Below are 26990 nucleotides of genomic sequence, written 5' to 3'. Positions count from 1 at the left end.
ACTACAGATGATTCAGAATTATGTATCCTAAGATTTATTATTCCTAAGTAAAATGCAGTGCTTCAACCACACTGCAATCTAGCAAAGAGGTCAAAATATTAAAATCCTGATTTTTGGCATTCTTTGTTTTGTGGTTGGTCACTATCTTGACATACTTACATAAAATACAGTTACCAACAAAACAAACCCCCATTTGGGTATAAAATTAAAACTTTTGCAGCTGTGTATCAACTTTATTAATATCTGTAAAGGATGAACAAAAATTCTGTATAGGAAAATCTTTTATATTGGCTGTAATATTAAAAATTCAAACAGAACATGCTTCTAGCATTCTGGATCAAGTATTGTTTTAAGTTCAAGTAGTCTTTCCAAACAGGTCTACTCCTGTGTGGTGGTGTCTGACATGTAAGACAGGAAATACAGTTATGTTATTGTTAAAATATGTCTGGCATTTATAAATGAAAATATTTTCACTAACAAATATCTTGTCAGTAATGTTAGAGTGGTAGTTGTCAGAAGGACTAGAAATATGACTAATGGAAAGAAAGAAAAAGATAAAGAGAGGAGTGAAAGAAAGAAGGAAAGAAGGAATGAAGGAAAGAAGTAAAGGAAGAGAAAAAAAGGAAGGAAAGAAAGGAGAGAGTAAAAAAGCCCTATCTTTTACCAAAATAACATGAATGTTAATCCAGATTCCACAACCAAGCTTCATTGCCTTTAATGACACATAATGAGGTCCTCAGTCACAAAAGACAGCCACATTTCTGTGTAGCACCAAAAACCCATTTACACTGAGGAAAAGAAATAGCCACCTAAAACTAAAAGTTTTTGTGCATAATAGCTTTTTATGAAAAAGACATATGACCCAATTTCATTTTGACAGAAACCATGCAGTGGAATGGCCATCTGAGGTAAAATGCTCCCATTAAAATTCATTTGTGCTGTGATCTTTAATTCTTAATAGAACTTGGGCCGTACAGAATTTAGGTACAAACACAGTTATTAGCTCATGCAGAACGTAGCACAAAAGTTCTACTTACAGCTTGAGTCTTTCACTCAAAGGAAGAAATGGCCTACTGTGACATTTACTGTGGTTACAACATGGCTGAAAGGCAAAATCCTTCCAAGCAGAAAAGGGAACAAGTCCTGAAGAAAACAGTAACTCAGTAGGCTTTTTCAAAAGTTTTGATTTTAAGCAGGCTGACTACATGCCCTACTATAGCAAAACATCTTTCTACATGCTTAGCTTCTTGAATATTTCCATCAAAGTCAATGAGACAATTCAAGTATTTGCAGGATGAAATAAGTATTTGAAACCTTTATATCACTGAAAAATCAGTTTGAGGAAAGAACAGTCTAAACATTGTGAACCTTATTCACAGTAAGCACAAATTTCTATTATCTCCTGAGTTTGTTTTAACTCTACATATTTACAGCCATTGAAGATGTAGGGGCATATAAATTGCTTAAATGCAACTTCTTGAAAGAGGTGCAACCATTTCATCATTATTTTATTTCTAATGAAGTGGAAAGACAATTCAGAAAGTTATAAATAGGGCCTTGTTTACACAGTTATTTGTAATAATATTCCATTCATTAATAGCATATAAGGTAACTAACCTATTAAAAGTGAGCCAATAAATTCTTTACATTTTATAATAGAGTAAGATCAAGAAAAACTGTTAAGCTATTCACAAATGGTCATCTTACAGTTTTTCTCAAAGACCCAAAAATATTAAAGATATGAAAGATACTAAAATACACAAATCAGATAAAAGGAATTTGAAAAATACATTATTCAAGCATTGAAATAAATTGTGTGCAATATCACCCTAGAGAATACAATCTATTCTGAATTTATTTCTTTCTTCTTTTGTGATTAAATATACGAACTGGCCTCTACTGACATTTTAAGATGCTACTTCTAGAGTTATGCCATGTTTTAAATAATTCCAGTTTGAAATAATTGATTCATGAGCAGTTTATCTGATTTACTTCCCTACCAGATGGCACAGAAATGTTCTGTGTCATGAGCTGTGCTACTGGATCTGGCTAAAAGACTAGATTACTTTATGCATTGCACCTGTAGTGGCTTTCAGTAACGGGAGCCCTGTAAATTAGCTCAATAAATGAATTTGACGTTTCTCTTTCAATAATCACTGATTTTTAGACTCCAGGAAAAGAAAAATGTTTCTGGATTTGTGTTAGCAGCTATGGTATAACAAGTTCCCTCCTAGGCATCATGAACATACACCTTGAATAGTCTCATTTACAGAAATGCAAGCGAAACCCTCCCTATGGGTTAGGTTGCCCTATGGGATATGTAAACACTGAAAAGTGAAAAATATTATGATATAATAAAAAAAATGTATCTCAGATTCTGTATTTCAGTAAAAGAAAGGAAAATTATTCTGGCATCAGTTTTTGGATCAACACGAAGTGCAAAATAAAACATTCTCTATCAAAATCAACCATGGAACACAGTAATGCTTTAAAACATTACCCATACCCAAAACTGTGAACATTTAATCTTCATATGTTTAAGCATAAAGTAAAATTCTTCTCTTTCATTCCATAATGCTACACAACAATTTATGAGACAAATATAGGAAACACAGAATCGGGAACTGTAACTTAGAGAAAAAACACCACTTTATCCACTCAAAACATTAAAGAACCACACGTGACTGAGCATCTTGCTGCCATCAAGGTAAACACTGGAATTATGCCACCAGTCACTTAAGCAGGAAAAGGATGCTGCAGCCACAGAAGTCCCCTCCTGGAAAGTGGAAGAACAAACTCGTTTGCAAAGTTGATTCATTAAAAACCCCTGCTGGCATCTGCCAAAACAGAATGGCAGCAGCTTTTAAATCCAAACTGTCTCACACAGATAGTGAAAGAAAAAAACCTTACAAAGTGTTTATGCCCAGAGCTGCCACAACAGTTAGGAGAGTATTCTTTCCTTCAGAAATAAAAAAATGTGTAATGTGGTAAATAAGCTGATAGAAAATATATTTTTTTAAAAAAATTAAATAGATCCATTCATATGAAAATTGAGTTCTGTAATCATGATATTATCCAGTTCAGAGGTGGTTTGCATTCTGAGCTAACTGTTATGGGCTTGGGTTTGTGAGTTTGGGGTTTTTTAAATTTTTAATCTGAAAAGAAAAGCAGCAACTGAAAAGAAAAATATTTTTGCTGGATCCTCACCTGAAAGTTGCGAGCAGTGAAGTAAAAAGCTGAGACCAGGGGTGAACATAAAAGATGCAAATATGGCAACCCATCACCTGATGCTTCCCAAAAAGGGAACCAAGTAGAAAACAGAAGATAGAGGCAAAGAAAGCAACAGATGGAAGTTATTCAGAGAGGAATTACCTTGTGAAAACCATATCAGGCATGAAGAATTGATACTTCACCTTTGAGGTTTGGAAATATCAGACACTTTGTCTCAAATCAAGCAGGTGAATTGCCACTAAGGAAATCTACCCAGTGGTGGAGCAGCTAGAAGGCAATGTAGGGAACAGAGAGACATGGACACCACCTTGTTATACTGGTGACAAGAAAATGAAATGACACATGAGAAGCAGGGCCTGAGCCATCTTGTCAGATTCCCTGCTTGGCCATTTGCTGAGGAGGAGCCCTGGCTGGCTCCAGGGACCAGGGCACCTGGTGGTTCCATTTTGGACACATTACAGAGGAGATTCTCAGGGAATTGAGGAAAGCTGAAGGACTGCCACTCATCCCTTCACTACTGATGATGATGTACTCACTTCTGACATTAAAGAACAGAGAAGAAAACTCCATGAAATAGAAGTGTTAAGGAGGACGCTCTGAGGCATGTCCTCCTGTTGACACTGCTGGAGCAACCACAAGAAGAGGCAGTGATAGAAAGTCCTGACAAAGTTATGATTATTGAATGACAGCTAGAAGAAGGCATTCCAATTAGATGTTTCAGATACTTGTTTATATGCACAGAGGGTAGACTTTTTCCATGTCATATATATGCTTGTCCTTAAGCAATGGCAGGATATGCACTCTCAGCAGTTGAACATTGCAGATATTTATTTTTTAATCACTTAGAGAATTTTGGCCTATACTTTATCAGATAAGCAAGCTGAAGAGAACAAAACTGTTTTATTTATGTTATCTCCTCATCATAGTCTGCAGACTTCTAGGGTATATTAAGACTACTATGTAATGTGGGAATAGTTCTGATGTCCTGGACTCAAGCATTTAATGCCAGCCATAGTGCCTATGTCCTTGGGGATGAAAAGGGATGAGACGTAATGTTGACATCATGCTACAGACAAAGGAAAACCTTTTGACAGCAAATAAACACTGTCATTGCCTTAATTTTTTTCTGCTTTTAGACACAGGATTCTGAATCAATTCAGGTGATGCTTGTGCACAGTAACAATACACTCAGACTTGGTTTCAGTGGAGCACACTTGTGCTTACAGCCTTACATTGAACATGTATTTACTTTAACAACATACATACTTCTTCCAGCTATCCTGCTTGAAACTGCATGTATAGGTAAATTTCAGTAGAGAATAGTGTCCATATCTCATTGGGAGATTCTAAATTTAATCTTCACAATATGTGGATTTAGTTCAGGGGTCTGCATACATCAGGATTTTATTTCCATATATTACATCTTATTTTAATCTTCAAATAATCCCTATGATTTAAAAACTAAACTTCTGACAATCTGTCTCTGATTCTACTTGTTCCTTGTGGTTCTTCAAAGCTGTGAAGTATAGGTTAATAGAAAGATTCATATAACCATGTTGATCACCATTTTGAAGATGACTAAGCCTAATTCTTAAGAAAACTAAAATTATCCATTATCCAGTTGTATAACTTTTCATGTATCAAACAGAGTAGCTTTTTCTTTCTAAACTATTATTATTTTACTACCAGTACCTTCAAAGACATGGAGGAGTAGATCTGGTCTGTGAAATCACTTTAAGTATAAAACTACCTTATGCAACAGATAGCACTCCTGTGAATTTTAATTGATTTAGTCTGCTGTACTACCAGAAGACTAACACCATTATACAGATACTTTGAGCAATCAATCAGTCAGTGCTCCAAGGGAGCAAAACCTGAGCTTTGGAAACTTTCCCCAGCAGGATCCTAGCTTCTGAACTTCTGAATGAAAAAAGCTTCCTTACTGCTTCCCTTGAACAAAACTTAAAAATAAAAATAAAATATAGAATACAAAATGAAAATCAAACTCCATTCCAGCTGGAGGAAATGGAGAAGAAAATGGCAGCAGATTATTCAGTGAGGTTCTCTCACCTATTTTTGCTCTGAACAATGTAATCAATCTCTGCATTACCATATTCACTTTACATTTTCCCATTTTACTGATTTTCAGATGGAATGATTGTCACATAAGAGCACTAGACAATTACTTCTTTTCTGCTAGCTACTGCATTACATTTATAGTTCAATATCTGGTGTTCATTTTTATTTTCCTTTTTACATCCTTATTTTACCTTGTCTCTGACCAGTGTCATCCCTATTCCTAATTACACTCAAGACTTTGCACATACCTGAGGATGGATTTTCATTATTTATCAGTAGTTTATCTCCTAAGTGCTCATAATGTACAAGGTAGCTTTACAATACACTGTGTATGGGAATATGCATTTAGGAGTAAACATTCTTTGAAGTGTTTTCTTCATCTTTTTTTTCAAGTCTAACTCCCTATGACATGTTTGCTGCATTAGTCTGGATTCAGGACATTAAATAGATGGGGCTATGATTACCACAGTTTTTGAGAAATTCTTCTCGTTTCATGAATAACAGTTGAAACAGTTGGGCTCAGAGTGGCATTTATAAAGTAACCAGCAGTTTTTACAATCATTTGGCTTATTCTGCTATGTTAGCAAAACTGAAAACAGCAAGGATTAAATATCAGCATGTCAAAAATTTCAGATGCCAAACCATGAAACAATCTGAAAAGCTATAAAAACAAGGGTTGCTAGATTAAATAATTTTTATGCATGTTTCCAAGTTTTTCTGTATGTTATGAGCCTGCAGTAAACACTACAGACTTCCTGTGTAGCACTGGTGCTTACAGCTCATGAGCTTGTATTGGGAAATTCAGAGCATATGGGTCCCAGACCAGTTCCTTTTCCCACACATAAGGAAACCATAGTCTTCGTGCCCTGCGCTCCCTAAGTCCACTACAACCCTAAAAAAGCACAATTTTACAGTCCCCAACTAGGAGTATAACATCATGTCACCACCTTTTCCTACCACTCCTTCAAACTGATACCCTATCCAACCATTTAACTTCCTGCCACATCCTTGTTACTGATAGCTGTAATCATGTCTGGGAAGGTATGTAATCCCACAGCCAGAAGCCAGCACCTCCAAACAGTCAGTTATTACTCTGAGATTGCTAAAGGTCAGAGATTTAGGTTTAAGAACTCCACAGAGGCAATTGTTAATCACTGATATCTCTATTATCTAAGGGATATAGCCTGCAACTAAGGCGACCTTCTCCACACAGGCAGTGGAATCATATGGATCTGTTTCCCACAATAACGTTTCAAGGTTTACATGCACTAGGAAGTTTGTAGGGTGGCCGAAGCACTAGCTTTTATAAAATATTTATAAATCAATGGTGCCATATGTTTCTGTCATTTCCTGGAATTTCATAATCTAATCAGGATACTGTTGCTGAGAATCAGGACCTGTCCAATCCAGAATACTGAAACTAATAGTTTGCAAGTGTTTTTTCAGGGAAATATATTTGCATATGTCAATTTTTTCTCAAGGACTGGAGAGCTTGAATTTTTTTTTTCCAGGATGAAAAACATGAGATTGTGCTATTTCATTGCCTGTCAGAAAATCCCTAAGATTTTTTAAAACCATTAATGAATTCCAGACAAATTTCATAGGGGGACTGGCATCCATACCTATCTTTGGGAATCAATGACTAACAGACATTTCAAAAAAGAAGGGAAAGCTTAGTTGTATTTGATTAATTGATCAGCTGTGGAATCAGCAACCCAACATCACAGATGTTAGGGGAAGGAAGTGGAAGTGTCTAGAGAACATGTGTGCACTATACACTAGTAACATGCCTGTGATGGTAGTGGGTTACAACTGTGACCATATTATTGATTAAAAGTTCATCTGGACCAAATAAGAAATAATCCAAATCTCTAGTGAATCCAATGAACTAGAGCACTTTATTCCTTCCATACCTCTAATTTTGAATTTGAAATTACAAATGTTTAGCTCAATTGTTTGGTTTAGTTTTACCATTAAATTTAGTGTTTAATAACTGTGAAATATCTAGAAATGGTGAATTGAAAGCAAGACTATTACTGGAGTGTGGGCAGATCTGGTTTTAAAAATCCAGATGGATTACAAGGTTTTCTCAAAGAATTTTGTTATTCAAAAAACTGCTATAATCTAGCAGGAAGTTAAATAAAAATTATGTTGAGAAGCCACAATTCAACCAAAATGTTTTAATTTTTTAAAATTAGTAATATGGGTTGGTACTGAAATAACATTTTGTCTTGAATGAAATACAAAACCACTCCGACTAGAAAAGGTTCACAGAGCTTTATTAGGCATTGATGCCACCTACTGGAAACCAATAAAGGCAGAAACTCCAACTCTGAGCAATGCTCAAATACCCAAAGGAAAATGAGTGAATTATTGTCATATATAATCACTAAACACATAATCCTGGTGTCAAACATGTGGACAAATTCACTGAAAAAATTAAAACCATGATGCTTTGTAGTGAGTAACTAAAGAGAGTGATTGCAATTGCGTGTACCAAAACAAAGAAATCTGTCCATTCTGAACTTTGAACTCGAAGCTAAAACCCAAAAGTGCTTACTGAAGTTTTAAGAGGGTTTTTTTTTGTACAAGGGACAGTCATACAAAATACGTGATCACATGAGATACTTTCTTATAGCTTTAAGGCAAAGAAAATTTCTTTGTTGAAAATTGAAATAGACCTTCCAATTAAATTTGAATGCATAACAATAGCTTTCTGTTATAATTTGAAAAATCATGGATCTTCCAACTGCAAAATGAAGTCAACATATAACATCACAACCACAATAAGGAGGGTCTTTAGCCTATCCCTAAGCAGAAATTAGATCAAAATAAAAATTACCTTGAAAATTATTTATTGATTTGAATGGGAGCTAATATAGCCACCTAATATAGGTTCTAAAGCAAAAAGTTTAACCTCCCCACTCTGACATTTTTTCGTCTCATGGACACAGAGCATTCTGAGCATATATATTTTGTGTCAGTTCAAAGCTTCTGAGACATCAAGACATTCCAGGCATCTTCACACTATATGTTACATTATGATCCTAATATTATAGCCCAGTAATTAGTGCCATTCACAACCCACCTAGAAGCATGAGAACATTTTTAATGACAAATAAAAGTGTAAAAGTTCAAATTATAATGGAAAAAAAAAAAGGATCATAGAATCACAGAGTCATAGAGTCATTGAATATGCTGACTTGGAAGGGATTAATTTGGATCATCAAGGCCAATCCTGGCGCTGCACTTAACACCCCAAGAGTCACACCATTGTGCCTGAGAGCATTGTCCAAACACTTCTTCAACTCAGGCTGGTGCTGTGACCATTTCCCTGGGGACCCTGTTCCAGTGCCCAACCACTCTCTGGATGAAAAACCTTTTCCTAATATCCAGCCTAAACCTCCTCTGACTCTGATGCCATTTCCTTGAATACTGGTCATGAGAGTGAAGAAGTTGGTATCTGTCTCTCCTCCTCCCTCATCAGGAAGTTGGAGACTCCCTTTAGACTCCTCCAGGCTGAACAGACCAAGTGACCTCAGCTGTACCTCACAGAGCTTCCACTCCAGCCCCTTCACCATCCTTATTGCCCTCTTCTGGATGCTGTCCGGTATCTTCATGTCTTATATCATGACACCCAAAACTGCCCCAGCACTCGAGATGAGGCTGCCCCAGCTCAGAGCAGAGCATGACAATCCCCTCCCTTTCCCAGCTGGAGATGCTGTGCCTGTTGCCCCCCAGGACACCTTTGTCCCTCCTGGCTACCAGGGCACTGCTGACTCACATCTGTCTTGCCATCAACCAGGACTCCCAGGTCCCTTTCCACCATGCTGCTCTCCAGCCTCTGGTTCCCTGGTCTATACACACAACCTGGGTTGCCCATCCCAGGTACAGAATCCAGCACTTGCCCTTGTAATTGTTGAAGCAGTCAACAGCTCCCCCTAGTTTAGAGTTACTGCCAAACTTACTTAGCCCCTCTTTAAGTCCCACATCCAAGTCATTTATGAAGACATTGAAGAGAACCGGGCTGAGGATGGACCCCTGTGGAACCCCACCAGTGACGGGATGCCAGTCTGATGTTACTCCATTCCCTATAACCCTTTGCGCCCAACCTGTGAGCCAGTTGCTCACCCATTGTGTAACACCCTTATGCAGCTGAGTCCTGGATATTTTGTCCATAAGGATACTGTAAGCGACAGTATAAAAATCTTTGCTGAAGTTCAAGTTTATGAGATCTACTCTTTCCTAGATCATGTACATGGGTTACCCTCTACAGGTTTGACAAGCAGGACTCTCCCCTTGTGAAGCCATTTGGATCTTGGACATTCTTAAAAGAAATAAATCTGAAGTCATTGCCGTTTCTAAAATAATGGTTTCTGATTTTGTGTATTGCATTCTTTTCAACAAACATAAAATTTAAATGGTTTTGTTGGTTCTTAGTGTCTCAACTGCTCTAACTGTTACAGATAATCAGATGCAATACTCTAGAGAGAAATACAGATGGAAGAAACAAGAAAGGGCTTAGATACTGTAAACTTGCTATAATAAATCAACAGATATATAGAATTATACAGACAAAATGTAGTAGAACATGACAAGAAGAAATCCTGCATCAGATGCGAAGTCAATTAAGAGTTAAATTTGTTTTAATATTGCTCTAGAACTCAAAATTAAATAAAAGAGTACATTCACTGTATGCCAATTCCTTACCAACCTCATACACAGAATTCTTTCCAGAAAAGACTTTATTAATTTGATACATTTTATATTTCAAGAAATAAAAACTTATCCCAAAGAGAACTCTCATTCCCTTAGTCACATAAAATTTCAGCATTTTTGCTGTGCCATTGGCAAAGGTAGCAGTAAAATGCAGGAAAAGATTTTAAAATTGATAGTATCCTGCTAAGCTGTAAGCACATTTAGTAGTTACAGCACAGGAAAAAAGCTTTATGAAAGGCTGCACAAGACAGATATATGCTGAACCCAAAGTGTAAAAACGAGTAAATCTGGTCCTAAAACTGTGCAGGATATACTTTACAATTACTAACTGATCTCATATATGCAGTGACAGTGCATTCTTTTCAGCAAAAGAGATCATGTATCCAATTTCCATAATCTCAGCATAGTTATGGCATCTTTGAAAGGGCTTTAAAGCAAGTGCAGAGCTGAAGTCCTTTTCTCTCCAGTGGTGCTTATTCCACATCAGTTCTCACTGATCTCAGAAAGAATTTGAGAAATGAGTACAGTGAAGTCCAGCCCCATGTCTCCTGATATTAATTTTCAAGTAATACAGATGAGTAGAATAAGTCTGACAAAGTGCAGGTATAAGTGAATGTAGAGGACTTTGTGGAATTAAGATCCCTGCATTTAGGAAATCCAAACAGACAAATAGATCTGTAAAAGGAAAAGGGACAGGAACATTTAAACAAATAAAAAATATGTAACTTTTGAAGTGGAAGAAAAGTTGACCATTCCTTGCCCTCAAGTTGCAAACACTACGCTCAAACTTAGAGCTCCCCCCAACAAGCACTTTCATATCCTTGAATTTTATAAACCACATGTAAGAGTAATGTCAAACTCATTAAAACCCTCAGCTACTGGGACAAAATTACTACTGAAATAATTACAACAATGAAGTTATTCAGATTTCACTGTGGAACTTAAAAATTAAACCCTGTGATAATTAATGAGCTGGTAATTACAATGTTTAAGTAGAATGTGGACTGAGGTTCTACACTTCTCTGAGATGAGCAGAGCACAAACAGGAGGATGAACAGGGGAATCCCATGGAAGGATTCTTTTTTATTGCAGTACAAAATAAGAAATTTTGATGTTTAAAATTAACCTTGGTTAATTTTCAACAAAATATGGATTATTTATAACAACTTTCATCTTGGACATTTTATTATTAATATTATATTATTAAATAATAAATCTAGTAGGTCTATATTTGCCATAGGACCACAGTATTTTGACTTTTCAGTCCCCAACAACATCCACAGAGGCTTTTGTCACACAACCCTGCTTTGGCATTACTTGTATATTGTTTTCACTGAGCAATGTTGTTCTGACAGCATGCAATTTCTAAGTCTAGCCTGCTGTCACTCTTTAATGCTTCTGCTCCAAGAAGTAGACATATGTTCAGTTATATTTAGAGCATAATTCAACAAAATATTTAAGTCTATGTTTAAATCTATTGCTATGAGTTATGTACTTAGATAACTTAGAAAATAGGGAGTTTAAAGTATTTTTCAGCTGTTATACAGAGAGTATTCTTCATCTTTTACGTTAAATTCATTTTTTTTTCAAATATGTATTTATCAAATCTTGTCCTTTCAGTTAGCACTGTTGAAAACAAAGTGTGAAGAGGAAATACTAGCTGACATACTGTCAAATCACAGCCAAAACCTGAATTTTTTTAATCTCTTAGAAGTCAACACACAAACACTGAATCACAATCAGCCATAAGGGATATATGATTTAATTAATCTTGATAAATATTTTTTTTCACTCACATCTATAGGCACCATGATCCATCTTTCATTTTGATACATATAACAAGGAAGGAAAGAAGTTGTGTCTCGTTCTCGTAATCTTAACAGTATAAACAGGTTCCTATAAAAATAATTGGCATTTGTGAATTTATAAAAAACAAAATTCTTCTCAGTGGTTTCATCTGATTTTAATAGGAATGGAGCTCCAGAAAAGACATACAGAGCCAAATTCAGCAAAGTTCTCTATTCCTCCAGCAGAATCAAACCCAGCTTGGGTAACAATGATCTCTACACTGCTCACAATAATGAAGAAGTGTCTTTGATACTGAACATGGAGATATCCATGGGCAGAAGGTGTAGCTCACAGAGAAAATGTGCAGAGAAAAACAGGAGTGTGAAACATCATCTTTTTTTTCAGAGTTTAAGGATGCCATCACCAGGAATCAGAACCATTTTTTTGGATAAGTAACCAAAGAACCCACCCACTCTTAGGCTGTGACTGTGATACCACATCCTGTGTCTACAGTGCTCCTCAGTCTCCTGTTGGAACTGCTTTCACTGCTCAGCAAAGAATTTAATGAACAAGGTGAGTAAACACAGGAAAAGGTCACTTTGCTAGCCTAGTAATGATGGCTGAGAAGATACTTGGCATGTCCACTTGCTATGTGTACTTGCTACAAAGGCTGCATTTTTATGTGGTGGTGTTTAAAATGAGGTTTAATCATTCCTGAAATAAAATGCCAAGTTGAGTTTATGTTATGGTCCTAATGAAATGCCTGTGAGTTAGATTTGACACTTATAATTACAGCCAAATTCATGAATGTAGAAGAGAAATTTGCCTTTTTTGTTTACTGCTTTCAGTATTGAGCAGCCCGGTCTAGTGGAAGGTGTCCCTGCCCATGTCAGTGGCCTTGAGTTAGATGATCTTTAATGTCCCTTCCAACCCAAGTCACTCTATGATTCCATTATATCACCACTGTTATTATTATAACTCTCTTATGAATAAAAAATTACTGAATTGTCCCACTAATCATAAAATGATGGTTAATCCTGGTTTGTGACAGATATATGTCCACCTTCCCTTATGTTTCCTTTGCCTATTTTCATTGAAATAAAACAAGATCTCGCCTCCATCCTATCCTTAAAACAACCCTACCACAATTCTTCACTTCTCCTCCAGCACTTCCCAATTCAACAGTAATGACAGGTACTCCCAACATCCCTATCACCTGTTTGTCATAATTTAGCAAACTTACATCACAATATCCTCCTTAAAATTCCCGCAGTTTCCCCTAGCAGCACATTCCTCCAGTAGTACTAGCTTCCTTTCTGCCTTTTTGGTACATGGATAAATTAAGTCAAAATCACTGCTATGTCCTCCTTTTGAGTGGTATCTATTCCTTTGTTAAATATGGATGAAAAAGGGTAAAAGGCACACAAATTATCAGGAGCATTGGTAAGCATACCACCACTACACAGGCTTCAGTTTCTTAGGAGGCTGAAAAGATGTTCACATCTGATTAGCAAATCCATCTTACTGGAGATAACAACATTTGGATAGTCATATTTCTCTAGGCAAAACCTATTTTATGGTGCAAAGGTAACTGGAATTATGGTACAAATTGATTTATTCAAAATATTTTGCTGCAGTGTTGTTGGGAAAGTGCTTATATTAAACTAGGTCAGTGATGGGCAAGTATCTGTACTGTAGTAAGAAATAACTTTTTTTTTTTTTTTTAATTCCAGCAACAATCTATTGTATGGAACAATATTTATGTATCTTACATACACGAATGCATGTTGGTAATGCATACTCAGTTTCCATACTGTAGGGATGCACACAACAGGCAATTCAGTTTTAAAAGCAAAAAAATTAACAGATTGGCTCCCTCTTGAATCCAAAGTGGTACTCAGACATGTAAGTCAAGTTAGTAACGATGCCTGCTGTTCAAGTTCCTCTTGCAATGTGGTTTTGGGGAATTTTAAACCACATCTTTCTCTCATTTGAATAGCCAATTTCTTTATCTGGAAATAAATTACTTTTTAAAGTATTTTAGTGAGAGAAAAAAGTTTCCAAGCATTTCTCATACATAAAATATATCAAGTCCATGTGAAATGCCTCAAACAGAACACTCAGCCTGTAGCAGGGGCTTTCAATTTTGCTTTTTATTCTCCGTAATAGTTACAAGCCGTTTCCCCCTTCTTTTCAGTATCTGAATGGCACATTTCATTTCACACATCCATTGCTTTCTGCCCAGCACTGTAATTCAGCTAAAGGAAAAACCTTAGTATTTGAAAATGTCAGCTGCCCAAAAGATATTTAGAAGTCTGTGAATGTTAACCTTTCTAACATTTGCTTAAAGCCATCTGAAATTAATTTTCCTCTCTGCCTTCCCTTATCTGAATAAGGAGAAAAAACTACTCTAGGATGCCTATTTAAGCAGAAACTGATACAAGGTGTATGATCTCTGGGGAAAACAGGCCTCCTAATATATGTAAATAACTCCCATTCACATTACCATAACTGCAGAGGAACAGATTTTCTTCCAAGATTTTTATTCACTAAATTAAATTCATGTTCACCTCTCTCAGTTCCTCTTACTTAGTCTCATAAAAATTGTTTTTTCTGATGATCTGTGCACACCTTTCTCATCAGTTCACTGTACATAAAATTAAATTAATAGAGATATAGGAGTAGCTTTAAATAATCTAAGTGCTCAGGATATTTTTTTAAACCATTGATTATAAATTCATCAAGTCAAGATTACCGGCAAACACATAAATCCTGAAGAAAGCTTTGAAATTATTATCAATTCAAATAAGATTTCACTGCTTAACCACAAAACACAACAGAACTACAGAGCAAAGTGCCTCAATTTACTGGATCATCATTAATGTGAATGTGACATTGTCTATTATATGTTTGATTGCATCTTCTCAACACAAAGTGAAATGAAAATGCAGATATGATTAAAAATAACACACCATGTAATCATTTCAAAGCAACACAACAGAGCTAAAATTGTTTGTTAAAAAAAAATAATGATCTTAAAGTGATTTATGCTTGAAGAAAGTAACTTTTGCTTTTGATAGTTTGTTCTCTATATCACAATAAGATTTCTAAAAGTATATTCCCAAAATTAAACAGTATATATTTGACATTAATAAATCCCATTTAGATAAAACAATATGAGTTTCCAGAAGCAAATCTGAATTCTTCTTTTTTTCCCCTTCACTCTGTGCTCTTGAGAAAAGGAAAAGTTACACTCTCTCCTGCTGATGTGTAATCATAGTCTCCTGCAGAAAAACTACTTGGGTCACATAAATGGGAAGTGACCATGGCAACCAGAACAAATATTAGACAATGTGAGCCCACAAGCAAGACTTATATAAAGCCCTACTTTTACTTTTGAAATACTTAGCTTTTCCTTTTTTTTTTTTAAATTCACATCTGAGCTCCATCTAGAATACACATCATTCATTATTCAGCCACAGTATTATCTTCCCAAAACATGCTAGAGCTTGATGTCTAGCATCCCACATCCAGTGTCCTACCATACATCCATCTCTTTAACCCATGACAGATACATCCCAAGCCTACCCCAGGAGACAGAGAGCTTCCCCTCTGCACAGCAGAGTGCTAGCCTTCCTGTCAGGAATTCCCTCTATTCTTGACAGGAAATTCGGCACAAGGTACACCCTGTACCAACATGTAGGATCTTATCTTGTGCTCCTTTTCTAAGAAGAACATCTCTTTCAAGGTTTTAAACTAGGAATAGCAGCATTCATTGGCCTTTGCTAGGAGCAATACATATTCTTCAGCATTCCAAGAACACCTGACTAGCAAGAAAACGCTCTCCATTGTTGCAAACTGTCTGACATAAGTCCCTAATTCAATATGAACCTGGTGGTAATCAAAGTCTAAAATACTGTTCTTCATGACTCCAGACTTGTGGTTTGCATGGACCACCACCACAGCATCAGACAGCTTTGTCCAAGCTGAACACGCCAACTCTTATTAGGATATTTACATGCACAATCTACAACCAGATTCACGACATCTGCTTTCCTTCAGCATTGAGGTCTTCCAACAGAGATTTGTCTGCTTCCATCTCCCTCAAAACCCATCAGTCTCTGTGTTAGTAGACTGATAGTGTGCAATGTGAATATTACCCTTCTACTATTTTGAGACATAATATCCTTGTCTGGATGCTTGCAATTTTCAGCCACTACTGAACCCTGTGAGGCTAAAGATGGATACACACCTTCAGGCAAATGACTTGATGTTGATGGACTTCTCGGGACAGTTTAGAAACCTTCATACCTGAAACCATGAGTGTTATCATGGTTTATTTCTCCTTGGTTTATTTCTGAGGGGAGTCTGGAGAACCACCCCAAGTACACAAGTTCAAAATACCTAGTTCAAATTTATAAAGACTGGAGCAAATGCTGCCATCTATCTTGTTATTACTCAGGAAGAGAAATAAATTAATGTCCCATGAAATACATGAAGTTGAACCCTAAGGGCTCACACCTTCCCAGAAGACTGCCCATCCATGCAGAGAAGTATAACTGTAGGGAAAGAGATGAGCCACACTCTTTTCCATAGAAGAGAAGGCAGCACAGCATGTAGTATCCAAATGCAAACTTATTCACAATAAACCATTCTAAAAGGATAGTGTATCTTAAAATGAAGGCACTAATTAAGCTTGACGTGCAGGATCAGGCAGTCTGACTGGGAAAAAATCAAGGGAAGAGAAGGAAAAAGAAAGCACAGTCTTCCTAGCTGCTGCAGACATGATACATCAGTCTGACTGGAAAATGAGGTGATAGTATCTCCCATCTGTCTTGCCTCTGGATGTCCTGTGAAACTTCATTTATATCAAGTTGTTTACAGGCTTTGGTAGGGTTTTGGTAATGATTTTACATTCAAAGGCCTGAAAAAAGTTGATGTAACATATCCAATTAGCTATACCAGAGAACAATTTTCAGAGAGTTTTTTCCCTGCACGCCTAAATTTCTACAGATTTTAATTGGAATACCTTGTCCCTTGGACAGTGGTCATCAGGGCTGAGCTTTACAGATGCCAGGAAATAGTCATGAAGCCTGGGGAAGCATTAGAACTTACCCTGTAGAAACCAGTGCCTTGGTTCTCCCTGGACCTCAGTTCTTGCTCCCTGCCAAGGTACTGTGGAGTAAAATTCTCCTCTGTGACCACAATGTAGATATTAAAGAACTAGTCCAGTCTAAAGCAAGGAAAGAAAACTACAGTAATTTCACGATGATAAGGCACACCCTTTCAACTAAAATTTTGTCCCAAACCCGGAAGTGCACCTTATAGTCTGGTGCGCCTTATATAATGTACAAAGTTTGGAAATTTGCCAACACGGAAGTGTGAGCTGAGAGCTGTGGGGGGAGCCGGCAAGGCCGTGGCAGTTGGGTGAAGGCGGGGCCGTGGTTCCATGGCAGCCGGGTGGAGGTGGGGCTGTGGGGGCGTGGCAGCTGAGTAGAGGTGGGCCCATGGGGCCACGGTGCAGAGGCAGCTGGGTGGAAGCGGGCCTGAGGGCCCGGGGAGGCAGGGCTGAGCAGTGGTGGGCATAGCCCAGCCCCGGGGAGGTGGCATCGAGCAGTGGCAGGCATAGGTACAGGCGGGCCCGGGAGCCAATGGTTGCCGAGTTGAGGCGGGGCCTCGGCCAACAACCGCGCGGGGAAGCTGGGGGCGGATCCTCACTGCAAAAAAAAAATTGCGCCTCATAGTCTGGTGCGCCTTATATGATCTACAAAGTTGCGAATTTTACCGACTCCCAGGGGGTGCTCCTTATAGTCCGGTGCGCCTTATGGTCGTGAAATTACTGTAAATTAATTTTACAGAGAATGACTTGAGCCCCACGTCAAAAATTAAAGCAGAAAATGATCCAACTTAGGTAATTATCCTTAAAACTTCGGCCATTTAACCCGAAAATCTACAGAAAAGATTGGTGGATAGGCTTCAACTTCATCTAAGTCTGTTCTCACAAAGTCCCTGAGATGTAGGATTTATCAGAAAAAAAACAAAATTAATATTAATGCATCATCTTATTATGCACCTTTCCCTTTACTTCTCTGCCACATTTTTTATTCTCTCCCAATATAGCTAGCTCTTCTGAACATATTGCTAGCTTTTTTTTTTTTTTTTTTTTTAAGTGGAGTTTCAAATGATGCTGTCTAGGATAAATATTGCAATTCTGTTTCTGGTTATTTGTGAGGCAAATGGTGTTTAATCATTCCCAGAGATGATTTGACATGACATTTTCAAAAGGGAATTATTGTATTTTTTACACTAAAACCTGACCAGTTTTAATTTCAAATATGCAAAAGCCCATGATTGGAATGGTGATTATGATCACAGAGCCTACATATTACAGTCTACTCTGCTTTATGTAATTAGAATTTATCACCCATTTCTCAGAGAAATGACATTCTCAAAGGAGAAGTCTCTCTTCACCAAGATCCTCTATATAACCTGTATATGAATTCAGTAAAAGTCTTAAACAGACACAGTACCTAAAAATTCATCATGTCACAATTTCTGAAGCTGTAGATAGCAAGGAACTGATAAATCACTTCCTTTATTCTTTACAAAGTTGACAGAACACTGGAACCTAAACACCATTAAGAGATGTATTTTTTGCTTTTTTGCATCAAGTATAGTCAAAAGTCATATAGAAAAACAGTATTTCAGTATAATACTTAGAGATCCAAAATCATCAGTCACTTTTGCTTGAAATAAAGATATTGGTCTTTCTATGAAATGAAAGCACTGAAGTTTTAAGATAGCGCCTAAAGGTATTGTTAGCTGCTCTTCATGGTTAGTTGTACTAATTATATGTGTTATGATTACTGAATCTTTAAAACTCAATTTAGATGGGACAGTTTTATTCTCTATTGAGTGGGTTCAAGGTTTACAGCTGTTTTTATACAGCACTGGATGAAATCCACAGATTCAACTGTATACGTGACACCAAGTTAATTTTTCATTTTATAACTAGTATCAGTTTTTTCTCCAAGACTCAAAATAAGAAAGATGCAATACACATCTGAGCTCTTGGCTTTCTCTGATGAAAGAAGGAATATCTAAAAAGCTGACCCTTTCCTCTCTGCTTTCAGCCGTGTATCCTACCTTTTTTGTTGATTTTGCATCCATGTCCCAAAACAAATTGATTTAATTTGTCTATTCAGTAAAGTGCACGAGGAAAGAAAGTGATATGAATACAGACCCTGTAAATCTTTGTGCTGATACCAGCACTACAAGCACTTCAATCATCATCATATTACACTGCTACTAAAAATTGCCATCTTGCCTCTGACATGTTTGTGACTTTCCTGATTTTTTTCCCTCATAGAACTTGTGCAGCCAGGCAGGGAGCTGAATCTGAAAATTAACTACTGCTAAAAGAAATCCTCCAGATATGTCTGTTTTGACTTGTGTTAGTTGCCTGATCTTCTTCATCACATGGTCATGTTAACATGCCTGCAGGTGAAAAGCATCCAGCTGTGCAGGACAGGGAAGAGCAAAATCTGTCTCTTTCAGAAGCCATTTCTGTTGATAACTACTTAAAATGTGACAGCCAAATGAAAGGTGGGATAAGAGGTGTACTAGTCATAAATTTTTAAATAGTAATTAGTTAGGTTACATATCCAAGAGGTGTAGGAAAATGTGGTTAGGCATCAGCACCTCATTGCAAGCCTAAGGAAGAGCCAAATACAAGTTTCATGTGTGAAAATCTGTTCCGTTCACTGAAAATTGCACAGTATTTAATTATTCTGAAATCACCATGATACTAATAAGCTCAAATACAATGCTTATTTGATGACTAAATAACAGAGATTGTTATGGGCATTGGAAAATCTCTAAGGTCTACTAAAAAGATATCTGAAAGGATGGTGGAAGCCAAACAAACTTTTACCAGTTGACTGCCTTTGCTTTGAACACTGGACTGATAACAGCAGCATCAAGATGTTTAGAATACTACCATCCTTCCTGCATTTTAATGCTAAAAATAGACAACTTCAGGAAATTTTTTTTATGCAAAATGCAACCCAAAAGCTCTGAAATCCCTCACTAAACTGATTTCTTCCAGAAATTATCTCAAAGATTTTTTCATCCAAGATATTAAAAAAAAAATGCATCCTTCCAAATATACCTATTTTAAGGTGAATTATCATCAGCCCTTGCCTTCAAACACTTCACATGCAGCTCCCATCTGAATTCAGTGCATTTTCTGAAGGACAGACCAGTCCAATGAGACAAGTCCTTAGTTAGAAACTTCTTTGAATAAGAACTGTATACTTGTGAAACAAATTTTACATGGAAATACGATAACTGAATAACAGTTTTGATGATGTTTTAATAGCAGTTTTAACAGTGATGGGGTGTGTGTGAGCTGAAGATAAAGTCAGTTTACAGTGAAAATGCTTTAAAAACTGCTGCATAAAAGAACTTGGAAGAATGTGCACAGTTCCTTGAAATCTATTGGTGTGGACAACCTGAAACGGTCCACACAATTTTGTTAAAATTGTTAAAATGTATGAGATTTTGTTAAAATTAATAAAATTAACCAGTAAAAGTTTTCACCAGAACTTACAGTATAACATAAAGCTGCATGATTTCTATTATTTAGTTACCAAAAAGGAAGACAAGCATCAGGAGATGTAAAAAGTATGTTTCCTAAATTAACAGAGACCTTCAGTCAATTATAAAAACCCCAGTCCACTTCCAGAGGTTAGAGACTATGGGTTTTTTTCGGTTTTAATGATTTAATAGTGCTACTCATCAGAGTTTTTGGGAAGAAAGCATTGACCACTAATATGGTATTATGGTCCCATGTAGAGTGGAATGAATGGTCTGTGAGATCTCCTAACTCAGACATCTGTTGCACGGTTGTGGACTGAGAGCATCAGAACTCTCTGATCCACATGACACCTTTATAGTCTATATTTTCATACAGAAATAATGATCACAGTTGTATAGCCAAAGATTGAGCAAATATCATGCAGGTAATAGCACTGAAGTTTCTGTTGATGCCAAAAAGATTCAATTTTTATAATTTTAGCTATCAACAGGGAATGGAATAAAGTTCACATATGAAAAACCTGTAATGCTTTAAATGAATACATACAGAAGAGATTTACTTGCAAATCATCATGGTTTAGGAAAGATTCTCCACAATTCAGTGCCCCCACTGAGACTCCAAAACCACACGATACTTTCTGTTCCTCATCTGTTTTACCCTCCCCCTTCCCACTGCCGTGCAATAGAGTTGAGAATTGGAGGCACAAAAGGTGAAGATCACTGGCTGAGATAAGATCAATTTACTGGAAACTACAGTGAGATAAGAAAGCAAGCAGTAGCAGGAAAAGATACTAATGACAGAAGGTAAAAAGACCCAAAAAAACAAACCAAACCAAACCAAACCAAAAAACCCAAAACCAACAAAACAAAACAAACAATAAAAGAAACAAACCAACAAACAAAAAAAAGCTATTCACATGGGAAAAAACCTCCTGGTAATAGACAATACCAGACAGCTTCCTCCACCATGTTTCTTGGGCTGGGAGGAACCACACCTCCGTGGAAGAGAGTTCCTTTTTCCTGTCCCTGTCAATGATGTAGATGGTATAGAATAAGTTTTGTGTCCTAACTATGCTCCCTCGAGCTACAGAAAAAATTGACCCTGCCCTTGCCAGAACCAGGACAAAACATCTGTTCTGACTTTCAGGTTTTTATAATATAATTGGGACACAGAAATTTATCAAAAGAAATTAAGCCAAACTTTTCACTTTTTAATTCACCTTTCACCACCACAAAGTCTTAGTGTAAAACTTTACGAAAACATCAAACCACGTATTTTGCATTATCACCTCTGGAACAGTGAAAATGAGATTATTAGAGAGTGATGTTGAATTATTTAAGTTTCAATCTATGTTAGTATGCAAAAATTATTTTTACCATAGACTTTTTCCTAATGAAAAAAAATACTGCACATATTTAATTGTGAATAAGCACAACAATTAAAATATTATAACAATCATTCTATTGAAGTAATTGCAGGTATTCATATCAGCTAAGCTTTAACTGGAAAACACTTTAATTTTATTATGATACATGAAGGTGCATTACAGAAGTTAACTGATAAATTTACTTATAATTAAGGTTTTTAGTTCAACCCTGATAATTTAATAGGCAGGTTCTCTTGGCTTCATTGAGTCAGCACTAAAGGAAACAAAGGAATATAATTGCCATTTACAAGTATGATTGCACGCCTGTACTTAGAAATAGGAAAATTAGGCTAAATTGCTAAACAGTATATAACATTTATTTAGTTTGTAACTATTAGTAATGAATTTTAAAATGATTATTGTTTTAGATAAATTCTATTTTTGTCATGCCAAACTTCAGACCAATATTACAAATTTCTTTTCAACAAGCAGAAAAAAAAAAAAGAAAACCTAGGGACATACCTAGCAATTAAGCATGTGACTGTTCAGGATGAAATCAGTTATTTATAGCATAATTTGAGCTGACCTCCAAAAACCCCTAGCCTACAAATCTGTTCTGCAATATCAGCTTATAAATATGAAAAATGTAAAATTCCTTAATCACAAAGAAGCTAAATGCAGGGTGACATTATAGAGCAGCAATTGGTGTGCTGGGGGCCAGAGAGAAATGTCACAGCTAAGCTTCTGAATTCTTACTCTTGTCTTCTCACTAACTATTTTGTAACTTCATTACAGTTATGTGCTTTACTCTTGTAGGTTTCTTAGTGGTTTAAAGTTCAATTTAGATTACCACATGCTGGTACTTGTAATTGCCATGGGCTTCACATCTGTTTTAAAAGAGAAAATAGTCAGAGACCATTATGTAGAAGGCAGTGGAGGTAAAAGCCAGCCTGTAGGATATTTCATAGGCCAAGTAAGCCTCACATTCCAGGTGTAAGTTGGAAGAAAATTTTCAGTTATTTCTGCTGTAGAATTCTGCCTGGTGTCTTGTTTAAACTCTCTGTTTGGAAAATCAAAGTAACAGAAAAAGCAGCCATGAAAAAAATCTCAGTTCGCTTGTTAGATTATGAAACACTTTTGCTTTCTTTAAATGACAGCTAACAATAAATAAATCCTAACAAAGCATTTCCCTTAAAAACAATTTGTGCAGTGAAGCAGCCATCTACAACAATCCCTTAGCTAAAGACAGCTGGGACCCAGTCTCAGCAGTTTTAATTAATCAATTAGCAAATACTGTATGAAATATATTAAAAAGCTATCTCAAAATTAAAAGTAAAGTAACAGATGCAATAAAATAAATTGCGTTTATTTGGAGGCAAAAGCTTCATATTTATCCTTAGCTGTCAGAGAGATTTTTCCAAGTTCGTACACTAAAGAGACAATCAAAATCTTACAGTGTTAAAAAATGCAGAATATATCGTGTCCCATTCACTTGCAGGAGCTTTTTGTACCAATGAAGTTTGCTTATAAGAAAGAAATAAATATAGGATATGGGAGCTTTCAAAATGAGTACAAGAAGAGATTGCCAAATATGGCAAATTTTAAAATACAGAGGTCTCTAGAACAAAGAGCCCTTCAAGATATTTAATTCTGTGAACACTGAAATCACCTGAAATGAAACTGAGACAGAGAAATACACAGTCTTAATTTAAAAAAAATAATATTTTCAGGATTTGAGCTGAGTATTTTCTGCAAATGAACTAAGGCATGTTGCTGTGAACAGACCTGAAATCACAGTTATCAATTCCTGAAGGTAAAAGAATCTGGGTAAGGAAGAACTCCCTTCTACCCCTCTCCAAGACCTGAGAGAAGAGAGAGTCTTTTTTTTTTTTTTTTTTTTTTAAATAACATTTATACAATGTGCAAGGTCCCTTTTCTGCTCTCAAAATTGGAGACTTCATACCTTTTGGTGTAGATTTCTTTTATGAATTGTTGTAGTCTCTGTAAACTCAAAGACAAAATGATAGCTCTACATATCCATCTCATTGAAATGTCAATGAATCATACCAAATCTTCTAACAATGATAGCTTTGACCTCAGGCTATTCCAGTTTTCTGCAGAGACCTCTTCTGCACAGCATGTTTCTTCTAGAGGACTTGACATATTAGTAGAATTTATAGCAGAAGCCTTTCTTTTCCTCTTGAACACTTTTTCTTAAAAGACAAAAGTGTAGTAAGTAAAAAGACACTCTAAAGACTTGTGCATAACTGAGTACTCTGCTTCTAGTTAAAAAAAATCAAACAAAAAATGACAAATGATAATTTAAAAAACCATCAAAACAAACAAATGACCAAACAACCCACACACGTGCACACTTATAATTACATCTGTGCCCCTTTTAAGTAGTGGCATTAAAAAGGCTTATTCTACAAAATCACAGGGTGTATAATAACTATTTTTAAGAATGATAACTTGCAGTTTGTGTGATAAGTTTGATGATATTTTCAGCTTCCTTTAATCACAAACAGATACAGAAACTTCAAGCTACCATTTGGCACTCAGTCATTGCAATAAATACCAAAGGTACAATGAGATGAAACAATATGTGAGATTTTAAATGCAAATATTTTTTCAAAGGTAGACTTTACATATCAGAACTGGAACTCTCTTATTTTACACATATAAAAATGAAATCCATACTCGGCAGAAGTCCTACCTCAAAGTGCATAAATTATGTGCAAGGAAAAAAAAATAGGAGAAAACCTCTACCATCCACATTTCAGAAATCTTGAATTCAGACCTTATGAGATTCTGTAACCAGCTAAATATTTGCTAGAATAGGATGTGGTGGAGTACTCCTATCACTAATTACATGTGAAAGATCAATCATCCTCACCTAAAGGACTGATCCATAAAGAGCCTTAAGCATTGCAGTACTGAATTCCAAGACTTCTTTCTCATCAGGCATTAGACTCTCAGGATACTGCAGAGGCTGGAAATCACCAAAAACTTCCTGTGCCACAGAAATCAGACAAAAAGAAATGTTGCAGAAAGATATCTAAAGTGATATCTTTTTGTCACTTCTGTGGGGTCTAGGTTCTTAAGACTGTTGCAAGGACCCCTATCAGAACAGCCTGGATTTATGTGTTTAGACTGATCGAAGTTACAGTTAGGGTTTTAAGGCCTTTATCAATGGGAATTTCAACATTGATAATTCATGTTTCCTGTGTTTCAAATAAATGATTCAACCATTAAATCTTAACTTTTTAGTATAAAGTCTTTGCTCTGCAGACAATAGATGCACTGATGTGGAGTCTTTCATGCTCATGATTCATTAAAAGTTGCATAATTGTGTTCTCTATGTATATAGGCACATGTTATCAAACAATTACCTCCCTAGAAAACAAGTATTGGTTTATGTTTTTTCAGGTGAATCCATCCTACAAAGTTTTAAGGAAAAAAGGCCACCCTTGTATCTTCTGAGACATCTCATCAGTTCATTAATTTAATTGGGTGAGGGAAGGCAGAGAAAAAAACGTTCACCATAAATGGTTATATTGGTATTTTTAGTATAGCCATTAACACTTTTTTTATAAGAATGTTTTTCCTCCCCTCAGATATATTCAAAATGAAGCAGTCATAACCAAGCCACAGATCTGTAGGATCACTAAGTGAATTCAGCATGATAAATAAGCCAACTACGGAAAAATTGCAGCAGACCACAGAGCAGGCACAAAAACCCACAACATCCCAAAACCAAGCACACAATGGAGGTGGCAATACCAGATGATGACTTGTATTTCGTAAAAAATTACCATGAAATAATAATTTAAACAAAAGCATCGGGCTGAGCATGTCTTCATTAACAATCTTTCACTAGTGGCTGTATATTTTCTTGCTGTACAGGGGAAAAATGAAAGCATTTTATTAATTTGCTCAAAAATACTACTTCATACAATAAAGCAATATTTAGAGATTACCCAAATTACTCTGTGTGCTGTTTACCTCATTAGTTTATCTCTTCCTCTCATAATATGCTCAAATATGAACAATATCTGAATGAACAAACAAACAAACAAGCATCCCCTCCCCCAATTTATTATTCCATAGAATTTCTCTTGAATGCAATTGATGGGAATAAATTTCCTGTGCACTTGGAAGAGAAATCAAAATCGGTATGAAGGAATTATTTAACTGTGTTACTTTTAATTAGATAGTGGCAGATCTCATTAGCAATTTTGAACTATTATTCAACTATGAAAGGGAAAAAAAAAGCAAGAACAAACAAACAGAAAATCAGCAGTGATTAATTCTTAATATTCAAAGGTAGAGCAAGTGTGCATTGCCAAGACATCCAAGATTCAGCTGATTCTTTCTTTGTACCTGGAAGATAAACTGAATTTTCCTTTTTTCAGGTACAAGGATGTGTGGGCTTTATAAAATCCAATGTTTACTTTTAAAGAAAAAAATAATCATTCTTCAAGACTTTTTTAAAATTATGGTTAAATAAGACAAAACCTCTGCAGATTGCAATCAATATTTCAAACATAAATAATAATACTAATGCCCAATATCAATCTCAGATTATCACAATAAGTCCTAAAAATAATCTGTTATTTCAAAATTTAAATAATGAATACTTAATTGCCTTCTAATTTTCAATTTTTCTGCCAAATAATTTTGCAGGTTCTTCACTGATAAAGGAAGTGCTACAATCTGTACAACATCACAACTTTTCTTGGCCTTTCATTAGGCTTCCTCACTTTCCACAGCTGGGGATGATCTCATTTCCCATTGTACAGTTTAAAGCTTGGTGTGTAAGGACAGAAGAAAGGAAGCTGGCAATGAAAGAACATCATGTGTCTAGATCATTTTTCATAAGATGGAAAAATGGAAAATGAAAAGAACCATACTGCTCCATTTCAGCATTTTTACCTCATATTTTTTTGTCAAAAAATGGCATGGTTCTTGAAAGATGAGTTTCACTCTACAGGTTATCTGCTTTTTTCTATGAAGTGAGGTTAAAAAGAAAAGGATGTTCAAAGAGTGTTTACCTCTTGGCAGTTTAGAGGCCTTGTTCAGATTTCTAAGATCTGCTGTGATTTGATGACTAAATTCATTTGAGGCCCTGGTAACTTCTAGGTACAGACTGCCCTGAGTCAAAAGGGAGTGAGAGCATCTGTGGCCTTTGTTTCACCTGATACAATG

General features: G+C 36.1%; 1 protein-coding gene across 5 annotated transcripts in view; it reads right to left on the bottom strand.

Moving 5' to 3' along the window:
* The window catches only part of GPC5 (glypican 5), a 620023-nt gene that overhangs the window by 320723 nt on the left and 272310 nt on the right, over nucleotides 1-26990 (bottom strand). Inside the window, exon 7 of one of the 5 annotated variants that reach the window (XM_033051495.1) lies at nucleotides 10652-10704. The exons of the other annotated variants lie outside the window; for them this stretch is intronic. Coding sequence (XP_032907386.1) covers nucleotides 10678-10704 — 27 coding nt within the window. The 3' untranslated portion in view covers nucleotides 10652-10677. Of the gene's footprint in view, nucleotides 1-10651; nucleotides 10705-26990 lie in introns of those variants that run through there. 5 annotated transcript variants of the gene reach the window in all.

This window comes from Catharus ustulatus, chromosome 2 (assembly GCF_009819885.2).
Source record: "Catharus ustulatus isolate bCatUst1 chromosome 2, bCatUst1.pri.v2, whole genome shotgun sequence".
Taxonomy (NCBI): domain Eukaryota; kingdom Metazoa; phylum Chordata; class Aves; order Passeriformes; family Turdidae; genus Catharus; species Catharus ustulatus.
The sequence above is the reverse complement of the archived record's forward strand: the minus strand, read 5'-3'. Positions and strand labels throughout refer to the sequence as shown.